We start from the raw sequence: 13732 nt of genomic DNA, 5'->3' as shown, positions 1-13732 counted from the left end.
TACCTATATGAAAATTAAAATGTATGTTATTTTTTTATAATTATTGAAAACATAGGTATAGTGAGGGAAAAACGAAATTAAAATATAGTTACGTACTTTAAAAGATTATATTATACATTTTTGTTGGTAAAACTAAAATACATAGCCAGTAGCCACATAGGTATTATATTAGTCTTACGTTTATAAGTCGGTATTAAAATTATTATATTAGAATGGACTTTAGACTATTGTAAACTATTTTATGAACTAGGTAAATAAATTATTTTACATCTAATAATATTATCGATTTGATTAAATTATAATTACACACAATTATACACAATATTCATTTTTGTAAGTAAAATAATAAAATTAATGATTAATTATCTTAGTTTAATGTTTATAAGACAGTTATAAAATTATTACATTAGGATAGACTTTAGAATTGCGTACCCACATGACCACAATATATATTAAAATAATATAAACTAAAAACTATTTTACACACATAGGTAGGTATCAAGATTACAATTAATCATAAACATTTTGAACTTTTGAATGATACGAAACAATAGCTACTGAATTTTCTTATTTTTAAAATCATATGTTTTTCAAACATTTAAACAATTCTATATAAAATACAAATAGGTAAATAGTCAAAAGGTACCAACAATTAATTAAGTAACTTTATTCAATTTCTGAAGTATCTTTTTATTTTAGGTCAATAACTTTAGTTTTATATTTTTATGAAATAATTATTTCCCGTAAGATTCATGTATATTATTGTGACATCCATAGGATATGAAGACAACTTAGTTTAAGAATCATAGGTAATAGGTTTTCCATTTTCAAAAAAAAAAAAAAATATTTACATATTAACTCCAATCCCACGACTATTTAGAATTGCTACATTTCGAACGTAGGTACCTATTTACTACGCGCAATATTATAAACTTGATAAATATTATCTGTGTTGTTTATGTGGTATATAGGCACGTTCTCCAGCGGGATGCTGTGTTTGTGCGTCGGCAAGCCAAGATTCACGGTCAACGACACCTTCCAGTCCAGGGTAGGCGCGTTCTGCGTGAACTTCGTCGTGGCCGCTGCTCAGCTGTTCACGGTGCTTTTCTGTTTAGTCGGCTGGGGATGGAGCATATGGTGGGGTGTGATAATGCTCAAGATGGCCAGTAAGTCGAGTCTTCCGAGCGTAAATCTCTATAAAAAAATTAATAAGTATATTTTATTAGTAGGTTTAGGTTACTAGGTTATTGTTATATTTAATACAATACAATGTGGATTCCACCATATTTGTCCTCACTTATTATAATTTTTCACTCATCTTTTTGAAATTATACTTATAACAATTTTTTGTAAACATAATGTTTCTAAGCATAAATATTTTATTTTATTGACCCAACCGTCCGATATAGTAGGTACTAATAACTGATTCGTAATTATAGTAAAAAATATTCATACGTAAAGATAAGAAAACATTTTATTGATCTGAACATAATATTATACGGGGGGAAGTTTTAGTATTAGTACATATACGATATACTTATCAGTTATTAGTTATTACGTTCTTATTAGGTATTATAAACAATGAAAACAGTAGTACAGTACCTACACAACGCAACTCCTGATCTATAGACGTACGCATGAGGGATGACGCGAATATTTGTCTTCATTAGAAATCATTTTAACCGCTTCGACAAATTTTTTTTTTTAGTATATTTAGTAATAGGAATTGAGAGATGTAGCGATAATAAAGTTAGTTAAATTAATAAATTCTGCCGAAACGCTACGAGTCTTGCTAAAGGAACATAGTATATCAAATAATATAGATTTATTATATTATATGCAACTATATGATATATTGACTATTATATATGTTCCTTGTATGGTTTACTCTTTACCTTGCCAACCTCTGACCACGGCCTAAATTATAGTCTCAGAGGTTTTTAAGGTGGGTCGAAAAAGTATTTACTTACATATAATTATATTAATTTAATTTTCAACAACAAAAATCACGAAATAGTCTGATAATAAAATGATTGAGTTAAAAAATAATTTTAAATATTCTATTTAAATACCACGCATCTTGAAGCGTCCTTATCGTAGTTTTGGTATAGTAATGTATATTAGTATAAATATATATTTCCAATTTTTTTTTTTTTTGATTCATAGATGAAAGTTTTGTTTGCAACTATATTTTTTTTTTTTTTTGGAAAATAGAAATTATTTTGATCGTTTATAAATAATTCAAGATTGAGTATTTGAAATTTTACAGCATTATATTAGAAATGAACAATAGAGCCGAACAGAAGATGAACAATTTAAAAATAAAAATTTAAAGTTACCTACGAAATATTTAATGTAGATACCTAAACCTTAGTTTTGAATTTTTAGTTCTGTTATAAACCAGCAACTGATTATAATACTGGTTTCACGAATACGTCTACAGAAGCGTATAAAATAATATATTATGCAATTTGCATGCCAAGCACAAAATTCATGCCTTACGATATTGTTCGCAGAGAAATATCAGAAAGTCAAAATAATCGATCAACCCGTCGAAGCGCCCGTTGCCGTCGACCACAACCACCAGATCTGAATATTTGATACAGACGTTATATTGTTGGATCTTATTGATATATTGTCCTTTTGTAGCATAATTTATTATTATATTATACGAAAATTTTCAGTTTAATACACAACAATTAACGGATTATGATATTGTATATAATGTAATAAATTGGAGGTACAATATCATACATTCATAATAATATGTATGTTACTTGTGTTAAAAATAATTCATAGTGAAATAGTGATTTATAATAATAATATAGTATTTTGAACTTTTTTGACAACCAATAATATTATATTAGTACCTAGGTATAAAATAATATAAATCATTATATGTGTATGAGTATTGAGTATTTGTAAATGTATTTGCAGATTTCCACACAATTTCTAGCGACTTCAAACGTTACAAATTTACAATATCTAATTTAATAGCGTATAGGGTCCCTACTAGGATACCGTGTGCGTTTTATGTGCAACATTTATTTGCAAACCTATACTGCCGATACTTGAGATTAAACGAAATATTGTCTATGCACATAATATTCTATTAGTTAATTAATTAATAAGCCTATGATTGTGTGTAAACCGTAAGCGTGATGATCAAAAACAACGAGGAGGTAGTAGCAGGCTCCCGTACATACCTATAAAAGGTATTACACTTATAAAAAAAGTTCAATAATATAATAATTGACAGAAAATTATTGTCTAATGACTATAATAAATTATTAAGACAGTAAACATATAATCTTTATAGTATCTTAAATTTTTATATATTATATATTTCTCGTGTCACGATGTTCGATAACGCTCATCTTGAAAACTACTTAGGTAACAGATTTTAATGAAATGTCCTAAATGTCTCTTGTTTGGTCCAACTTCAGAGATAGTACCTATAGTTGTTATCTCAATTAGTGGCTTTTAATTATTTTTTTATTGCAAATTTAAGAGACAATTTTGAGATTTTACGATGGACATTAGTGTTTATAATTAGTTGCTATTGTTTACAACTTATAGATAGTAAAAGTATAGGATAAATTTGTATTTGTTGCCATTGGTTACTTAAGCAGACAAGGTTAAAGCATGCATCAAATCATCGAATTTATGGTTTCGAATAAAGAAATTACTTCTTAAGACAAATATGAAAGTTGAATGTGTATTTGTAGCTTATATAGGTACTCAAAAACTAAAAACTGATTTTGTATAAATTTCAAATCATTCTTGGAGATATCAGGAAAATTCAGAGTGTAGTTTGAACCACCTTCGATTTATATCAAAACTACTAGACTGTTTTTAATAGATTCCTTGTGACTTTGAGGGTGTTAATTGTTTACATCATATTTTTTCAATATATTGTTATTAAAGTTAGAAGAAATATGGCATATACCTATTTTTACAAATACATTTTTAAAAATAAAAATTATTGGCCCGACAACGTCGGGCAGGAACAGCTGGTAAATTATATAATAAGATATTATTGTATCAACAGTAAAATTAAGCATAATTAGTACTGAAATTCATACCATATATAGGTATATTATATTATCGTTTCGTCGAGATATAGATCACTTAAGGTAGGTAGGTATATAATATTATGTACATTTTATGATCGGTAAATTGTTATGCTACTGTGATCTGTGATAGTCAATGGAGATTTTATGTCGATCGAAAACCATTACCTAACAATTTTCAACTAAATCCATGTGTTACCTATTTGTTAACCTATTATTTTTAGATTATAGGTATGCACCTTCCTGTCTAGTTAAAATGTTATCTGTATGAATATGTTAAAAATATACTCCGAACAGTCCGAACTACAAACTAAGAGTATGCACGATTTACGCAACCAAACATATTTTGTATAACATCTAAGACATACATATTTTATTAAGTACTTAGTAGTCTCATTATCGTACTATATACTCGTATTATTATTTTAATAATTCATAATTGTCAGCTAAACTCCAGATTATAACTTCCTAACTTAATATAGGTAGTCGTTCCTAATCACTGGAGGGAGTTTACTCCATACGATGTCGCACACGGATTGTTAGTTAAAAGTAACAGCTGTTGAGGTATAAAATACAAATTTATATTTTATATAACTCTCGCGAATTGTATACAAAAGACATATTCGATTAATCGTGATGGGTAGGTATTCGTAATTAAAGTTTTTTACATTTTTTTTTTTTTTGAGTACCTATTGCGTATATCAGCCGTAAACAGTAAATACCTACTTAATTTTAATATTCCGATACATATCTACTTGTAATTTTGTTAAATTTTACTATTTTAGAAAGTATACATAATAAAACTGTATTACATTCATTATACTATCTAATCATTAATCGTGATTACTTATTGATATACAAATAAGCATTTATAGCATTTTTTTAACCTTCTACAGTTCTACCTAATATAATATAGGTATGTGTATTATTATTATTGTACTATATTAATATTTTTTTAAAGAGTATTAGTCATGTCTAATTTTATATTTAATGCAGTGAAGAAAAAGTTTAAGCTTTCATTTTATTTTAAATTAAATGCAATATCTATTTATTTTTATTGATAAAAATAAAGTTATAGTCATAATTATTTATTTAATACACAAAATTCAAGTTATCATTATTTATAATTTTATGAATCATAAATATTAAATAGTTTTAAAAATAATAACTTATTTTACAAACCTATCCATTTTTTTTAAACTGAATGTAAAATCAATAACTTTTTACTTTTGTTTGAAGAACCTAACATACCTCACATATCACAAGTAAACTTTTATACAAATCCTGGGCGTAAAGTTGGGGGGACATGAAATTTCCTTAAAAAAAATAAAGTCTGGAAAGACAAAAAATTCTAATATATTTTCACTAACAATTACATAATATAGTAAATAAGTACACCCATACTCTATTTCATACATAATTAATATTAATTTAAAAAATTTAATTATTCTTCTTATATATACTAATATTACATTATATATTTGATTACTATTCCTTATACTTACCTAGTACCTACACGCTATAGCATACACATATTATGGTTCCATACAAAAATTTTAAATTATGATCAATATAAAAGTAGGTAGGTTCAAAAATATATTTTCTTTTATATTGACCATTATTTTGAATATAAAGTAGAAAGAATAGTAATCATATATGAAATATTAATATTTCATAAGAAAATTAATTACATTTTTAAAATTAACATTAATTAAATATATACCTATATAATATATTATAAGTAAGTACTTATAAAGGAAAATTTAATAAAATACTTCGTATTTTTATATTTTTTTGTTCAACAATAAAAATGTGCACAGACTTTTTGACCGATTACCGGATTACCCCTTCATACATAGTTTTTAAAAACTAGACACATGGTATAGAGACCAATGCACGTCTGTTTTGCTTGAAATACAATGTTTAAATTGGCTTAGTGAACGAAAGACATGCAAGTTTTTACTTTTAAAAATTCAGAGCAAAAAGTCAAACATAGGTACATTGTTTGTGCAAGTTAGCATTTACTTAAGGTTTATTAATATCATTATTATAATTATTATGAGCTTTTTCCATATTTAAATTACAGCAGAAGAACAGTAGAAATGGTAACAAAACATTGAAATTGTTATAATGCTCAAAATATAAACACATTGCAATATTGCATTATTTAATATAGGAGGCACTCATATCAAGCATAAATAAGTAGATTTGTACAGTGTACATTATTAATTTAGACATTATTTCAACTACTAAATTACTCTCTAAAATAAAAATTAAATGATTAGTCACCTAGTTACTTATCTTCTGCAAATTAAAATGAATTAACATGTAACTAGAAACTTATCAATTTTGGTGTACCGAACATAGATTTAAGACAAATAATAGTGAATATCAATTCTACAGTGATATTGTAGATCTTGAATTATTTAAATCGGGTCCATTCACCCAAAATAACAAATAATAAATTTGAATACATCTTATGATTTACGTGACGGATGATTCACATAAGTATTTTAAATTCTAGATTAGATTTCTTTGGAAATATTGGTAAGCTGATGAATAATTTAATAGCAATTAGCATTTAAGTCAGTGCTTCCCAACCTATGAATCGCGACCCTAAATTGAATTGCAAAATATTTTTATGGCTTGCTATTATAAATTAATAACAATAGGGAAATAAAAAATTAGTTTACATCTAAATATTGCCTTTAGATGTAACAGAACTAAATTTGTAAAAAAGGTAAATTTGTGGGTTGCTATATCAAAAAGGTTAGGAAACACCGATTTAAAGTATTCACAATACGCATAAAAAAGCAAAGTAGGTAATAAGGAAGAAAATATATTCAATTAAAACTATAAATTAAAATAATAGCAAGGTTGTTTAAGGTATAAAGAAATGTACCTACATTATACAACATTTTATTTAGATAACTAAAATATATGATAGTTGAAATCAATATATGAATACAAACAGTACAGTTAATGTGTTAGATTATTAAGAGTTATATTACGTGTAAATTGATTAAATTAAATTATTATAATTCATCTTATAAATGCAAAGTAGGTAGTATTACTTAGTATGTAATAAATAAAAAATAATATACAATTATGTAAATAGTTATAAAATTACAAGTGGTTTGTATTTTAAACACTAAACTCTTGATTTGAAATTTTAATATTGATTTAAATTAAAAATATTTATATTAACTAACTTGTTAAATATTCAATAGCTAGATCCTAGATGTATATTTATACTGATGTCATTCCCTCAAAATATAAAACAAATATTACCACACAATGGCTGTCATATGTTGTGGGAATAACATATAAGATATTGTATAAAACATATTTAAGATTAACACGTAAACATAAAATGAACAATTTAAAAATTCTAAAAAATATGTTTGTAACATAACTGATTTCTAATAATTTTTAAGCCCTTTTTAACTCTTAAGTATAATAAGGAAATAACTAGATTTGGGTAATTTTACCTTACGCTTTTGACTGTGGACTTTTTTCCTTTATTGATACGTTTCTTTGGTTTAACTCGTTCATCTTCACTATCATTTTTAGATTCATCATAAGCTGTCTTAAAACCTTCTTGTATGCGCTGTCGAGCAATTCGAGAACTATTTCTACTACTATAAGAATAGGTGCTTTGGCTTGGATTCATACAACACGCTAAATGTTTAGATAATAAAAGACATTTCACTGATACAAAACATTTGGGACAATCAACTTCCTGAGTTGGTTTAGTGATATTCAAATGTTCAGCCATAAGTATTAAAGTTGGAGTGTTACAGCGTCTTCTGTAATTAAAATCAAATCGTCTTGGATCAAGAACTCCTAATTTTAATTCCTTATGAATATTAAATAAAGTTTCACACAGCAGCTCATCAATAATTAAATTTACTGATTTTTTAACATCAGACGAGAAACGACTTAAGGTAGACTCTTTTTTAGCTCTTAGTTCTAAAATATGAGTATTTTCTTCTTCCTCGTAGACTTCTTCATCATCTTCAAACGACAAACGCTGCAGCATAGTTTCCATCTGCAACGATTCAAAGGATCTGAAAAGTAAAATAGCATTACACTTTTGTTTATATTTTATACAATATATACCAATCATGGGAGTTGTAATAATTTGTATAATATTAAAATAGAATATTAGTAACTTATTACTTTAGCTAAATTCTTAAAGACAAGTAATTAATTATTAATTGTTAAAAAAAATAGCTGATTGTTGTTACATAATAGTATTTAAGTATTATAAAATATACCATTATTAAAGTTTTCCAATGTAAACGTGTATTGACAGTCATGATTTTTGAATAAATAATGACCACTGCTACAACTTTCAATAACAGAAGACAAAAATGTTTAAGAACCAATAAACGTGATAATTTAAGTGTTTGAATTCATAATACTTATAAAAACTTAATATAAATAGTATAAATTAAAAACTGGAAATTATTATTTACTGTTTTTCAGTTTATACATTTATAATAATTTTGCATTTACGAAAAAAACAATATTTATATCAATTATGCATACCTATTGAGTAAATCAATGAAGGAATATGATATTTGATAAATAATATAATAGGTACCATGTATAATAATTTTATATAGTGATAAAATTTAATTATAATGATTTTATGTAGTTAGGTATATAATGTTATAATTTAAAACTCAATACGCAATAGTGTGTTTGTAAAATCTCGTATATTTAAATTTATAAAAAAAAATATAGTATTAATAGAATAAAATTTAATTTATAGATTTACATTTAAATATTTCTTAGTTCAAAAACAGTAAATCTGACACAAATACTATAATTTATGTTTTAGAAAAATAAAAACACGAATAAATTATCAAGATCAAGATCTTAAAAATACTTGTTATGGTATCCTACAATATTATTAATTTGTGTGAAAATACAAATTCATTCTATTCCACAATAATATTTTTTCACACTTTCAATTCTAACGAAAAAATAAATAAATATATTTTGAAAAATTCCATTTGTTTTTGAGTAATAAAGTAATAATATTAAACTTAACATTTAAGCACACACATAAAAAAATATATTTGTAAAAACTAATATTGTATTACATGTTATCTATAAACATACAATTTATTCTGAGCTAAAAACTTTAATTTGTTTCAAATGAATTTAATACATACTTCCCTTAGTATTTGACATAGAAAAATATCTATTATTCATCACAATTTTATAGAGGTATTTAATCAAACAATCACAGTTAGATGGAAATTAAACTGAATGGTGAATAAGTGATGTATGGTTTAACAATAACTTAAACAATATACTTAGGACAATCGATCAACAATTTTAATCATGAATAACTAATGACTAACAATTTAACACCAACTATATAATATTTAAAAATTAATAAAAAAATAAAATAATATAATTTACAGACTCTGGTGAAATGATTAATATTTAATTGTTTGAAAATATACATCCTACAATAAATTAATGAAGTCAAATTTTAGTTCAACATTTTTATCAGTTTTATAAAATATGGCCTGAATTTAATTAGATTGGTTATTCTATTTAAAAAAATTACAGTTGATAAACATCCAAAAATTGTTTTCATATACCTACTTAAAATTACTTATCTAAAAAACTTTAAGAACTAAGCAGTGCTATCATTAGTAAGAGAATGATCATTATTTTTGACTGAAACATTAGATATTTAAAATAGTCATAAGACATAATAGTATTAAAATAATTGATGAAAATATTTAGTAAGAATTTCTCATTAAATTAAATGTTTATATAATATAATACTTAGACACTAAATATTGTAATATTAACATTTAAAGTCTAGACACACTAATGTAGGTATTAAAATAAAAAAATAAGTTGTATAAAACTAATGATAATGTATTTAAAACTCAAGACTCACGGAGAAACTTTAAATTTATGATAATACTAGTTGTAAAAAAATATTATGTTGCACACAGAATAAAAAAACCTACTAGCAATTATAATAAAATAAACTTATACTTTAGATAATGTTTCAGTAATTTAGGAACCTTCAGTACATTTTTGAACATTCAGTTTATTATACAAGCATTCTAGCTTTGCGAGCAATGATTCATTAATAAAGCGTGCACTTTCCAATGGACAGTAATCATCTCCAGTGGACAAAGCAATTGTAATAGCAGCTGGTTCATGTATAATAGGTAAAAAGTTGAATACAATATCCATAGATTTTGCGATATCAGCTATGTCCGTGTGATGGTTAGGTAATTCAATGTTGTCAATTGTGCAACCAGCATTATGCACTATTAACCAGTCAATTGTATCGTAATGTTTCAACAACTCATTAACAATAAACGATAAATCTTCAGTATTTACAGCAGTTAAAGTTTCAGTCGGATACTCATCTAGTGACTTTCCGTCATCAAGATGCATGAACACAGATTCCAATTCTTGCAACAATATTTCTCTAGAGCGAGAACATTGTAGTAAGCTGTTAATGTCTTCCTTATTAGCCGGAGAGTTAAATGTATAAATTTTATGTAGATTAGTATACAGATTTGCTTTGTCGTACATGGACAAAAATGGATTGTTTGTGGAGAAAAAGTCACAATCAAAATCTAAGATATAATGAGGATTATCTCTAGTATACTCGACAAATTTGTTTCGTAATAGTTCAAATTTTTCCTCGCCATCATCAAAAACTGAACTACACATAGTAAACACAAACAACTTGATTGTTCTAATATTAATGAGATCATTTTCCAAACAATAAAGACCTTCGCTCAAATAGAAATCACTAGAATTAGTCAATCGTATGGCGCCGGAAGTCTTGTGCTTGCCAATACTGAACACAATTTCACCTTCATTGAATTGCCGTGCCCAAGGAGGCTTTACCCAGATAATTTTATCAAAATGGCCGGCGTACGCAGCTGGCAGTATCCAGTTCTCAATACTCAACGAATCAAACAACTGTTCTTTTTCATAAACATAATCAGCCGGCATATCTTTTGGAATGGACAAGTCAGGATGCGAATCGAAATGCAACAGAACATTGCCATACAAGGGCAAGTGTTTTGAACCTATTTCGCGGTAGATATATCGCAATGCATCGTTATGGTCATCGACTACGTGAACGGGCATCGTTGAGTGTTTCTTTATTTTGTAAACCATGTTTGTTTCTAATAATTTATACAATGTACGTTTAAAATGGTTAACTCGCTAAGTATAAACTTTACGAACGCGATTCTACTTACTGTGGCGATCGTGATCAAGCGGACAGTGTAGAACTGTAGAACAACGGTATTATCGTCGGGGCACGGCGCAATGGACGGGCAGGATGGCTGGTCGACGGTGGGCGGGCGGCTGGCTGTCTGCGGCGGTCGGCGGATCACCACCACGTTGGTCGCACACGCTAAGTCGACGGCGGTGAGGCGTGCACGGTGTTTCGGACGGCGAGCTGTGATTTTCGATGTGAGTGTTCTGCCTCTGCGGTCGTCGACGGCGGTCCGAAAACAAATGGCCCAGCAGCAGACGAGTGACAAGCAACAACGCTGAGCGCCGAACGTGAGAAGGAACTTACGGAAAAACAAAACAAAATCAACGAAGACGGTCGGGGGACATGGGTAGTGGTAAAGCCTGTGAGTACTGAGTAGAGCGTCAGTAAGGGGGAGTGCACAAACTACCTTAACAAAATAGATAGGTATGTCCACCACACTCGTATCACGATACTGTGCTCGTATATTGGTCAAAGTTGCGCATCCCCACTATTTTCTACACATCACATACACAAACATTTACGTAGTTTTCGAGACGAACAAAGAAGATAACGTTTTTCGACGGGTTGAGCTCGCGGTGATAGCCGATAGGGTGTCTGACAGCAGCCGCGGTCGGTCGTGGGCCGTGACGTAGGCTAGGCAGTAGTCGTGCTTGTAGACAGTGTCGTAACTGTGTGGTAGTAGTGACAGTAGTCGTAGTAGTTGTAGTGATGGAGGTACTGGCGGTACCCGATTTCCCGATGTTTGGTAAACAAACTATCATGGCTAAATAAGTTATTTAGCCATGCAAACTATAACGTTACGGAGCACTGTGCCACTACAGCGGTTCAAAACAAAAACAAACCAAATACCAACAGAAATTTTGGAATTGTCATTTTACATACGTTAATTCTTAATTATTTGAATATCCGATTTCGTAAATATTTTAACTTCTATGTAATAGTAATAAAAAATGAGTATGGTTTCAAGAGTTAAACTCGTATGAACATTTTAGTAAAAAAAAACTTACGAATAATCAGGAAAATTGTACCTAACAATATGTTTTGAAAGTGTACATTATTATTACATTAATGTTTAATGTAGGATCGAATATCGGTAGAAAAGCAGAAACAAAATAATTATACCTACTATGGTAGTGCCTTTACTATCAAGTGATTGGACAACTGACCGGTGTACAGATTTAGTTGTTCGATGTAGGTACGAAATATTATTTATATTCATATTTATATGAATAAATTAATGAATACCTTTGTAATACAAAGTATTCATTTTGTCAAATCATAAATTGAATTTTGATGATGTGAATAGTTAACAAAATAAAAATAAAAATAAAAAATATTATATATTTGTATGTGATAAAATCAAATACATCTTATTAACTTACATTTTTAATTTTTAGATTTTATAGATAATAATATGTCCCAGACAGCAACGGCAGAACATGTTTTATCAAACTGTTATTATTACCTATATTTTAAAAATATTAGGTACCTACTTATTTTTATTGGTTAGGTAAAGTTTAATATTACTTTTGATTGTAGAATATTATTTTAATTTCAAATTTAGTTTGTCTATTGTACAATAAAAAATTTAAGTTTTAATAAAATAACTCAAAAAAATTTATTGTTACTCTGTTGTATAGAAAATTGTCTATGTACTTTGTCAATGAGTAGGTCAATATGTAATGATATGTTAAATTTAAATACAATTATATAAAATCATTGCATACGAAAAAATGATTTTTACAATATCACTATTCACTAAGTACCTATATTTTATGATGTTGTTGCTTTTGAAGTTTTTTAATTTTTGTAATATAGTAGATGTCGAATTAATTTTTATCAAAAACATTGCATTTAAAAATGTCATTCTGTATATTAAATATAATAATATATTTTAAAAATATACACACGATTGATATTTTTAAATTAAAACAAAATGACTAAAATTCTTATTTTTCATTAAAATATCTATTTTTTGTCCAAATATGAACTGAAAATGTCTATAAAAAAAAAAGACAATGTTCATGTATATTTTAGATATTTTGGCAATAATATGAACTACTTATAATACACCTTGTTTTTAATAATTAAATAAAACTGCTTCCTTCTATAGAAAATTTCTTAGTTGTACATTTTTCATAAATTTTGAACTACAAAATAATTTGCTAATTGTCAAGCTTTTTGTTTTTGATCAAAGGAAAACAATCGATATATCTATATATTTTATAGAAACAAAATTAAAAATTGAATAAAAATGTCAAGTAGGTAATTATCTACTGTGATTCCTTTTTGAAATTATGAATTACAACTACATAAGAAAAACGTTCAACTAGAAATCGATAGTTTATGGGTGAGTATGCAAAGTGATATA

The 13732-nt window shown here is 27.1% G+C and overlaps 2 protein-coding genes across 3 annotated transcripts; one reads left to right on the top strand and one right to left on the bottom strand.

Annotated features, from left to right (window-relative positions):
* The first annotated feature begins 932 nt into the window (after positions 1–932).
* LOC111039217 (protein stum-like) lies at positions 933–2724 on the top strand. The gene is made up of 2 exons (XM_022322600.1): positions 933–1166; positions 2517–2724. The coding sequence occupies exons 1-2, from the start codon at positions 959–961 to the stop codon at positions 2591–2593; spliced, it is 285 nt and encodes a 94-aa protein (XP_022178292.1). The 5' UTR covers positions 933–958; the 3' UTR covers positions 2594–2724.
* Positions 947–12023, bottom strand: LOC111039195 (UPF0489 protein C5orf22 homolog). 2 transcript variants are annotated; one of them, XM_022322576.1, is made up of 3 exons: positions 11339–11946; positions 7565–8143; positions 947–1194 (listed from the first exon to the last, which is right to left on the bottom strand). In XM_022322576.1, the coding sequence occupies exons 2-3, from the start codon at positions 8122–8124 to the stop codon at positions 1155–1157; spliced, it is 600 nt and encodes a 199-aa protein (XP_022178268.1). In that variant the 5' UTR covers positions 8125–8143; positions 11339–11946; the 3' UTR covers positions 947–1154. The 2 variants fall into 2 exon arrangements, with proteins under 2 accessions (XP_022178268.1, XP_022178260.1); XM_022322568.1 differs by lacking the exons at positions 947–1194; positions 7565–8143 and adding an exon at positions 10007–11263 and having other exon boundaries at positions 11339–12023.
* Between the last annotated feature and the right edge of the window lie 1709 nt (positions 12024–13732).

The sequence above is a fragment of the Myzus persicae genome, unplaced genomic scaffold (assembly GCF_001856785.1).
Source record: "Myzus persicae strain clone G006 unplaced genomic scaffold, MPER_G0061.0, whole genome shotgun sequence".
Classification (NCBI taxonomy): Eukaryota; Metazoa; Arthropoda; class Insecta; order Hemiptera; family Aphididae; genus Myzus; species Myzus persicae.
This window is presented reverse-complemented; position numbering and strand designations above follow the sequence as displayed.

Bases quoted from the DNA above. Each gene is read 5' to 3' on its own strand.
- LOC111039217 (XM_022322600.1), top strand. From the start codon at position 959: ATGTGGTATATAGGCACGTTCTCCAGCGGGATGCTGTGTTTGTGCGTC. The intron at 1,167-2,516 runs GTAAGTCGAGTC...TATTGTTCGCAG, and splicing joins GATAATGCTCAAGATGGCCA to AGAAATATCAGAAAGTCAAA.
- LOC111039195 (XM_022322568.1), bottom strand. From the start codon at position 11,255: ATGGTTTACAAAATAAAGAAACACTCAACGATGCCCGTTCACGTAGTC.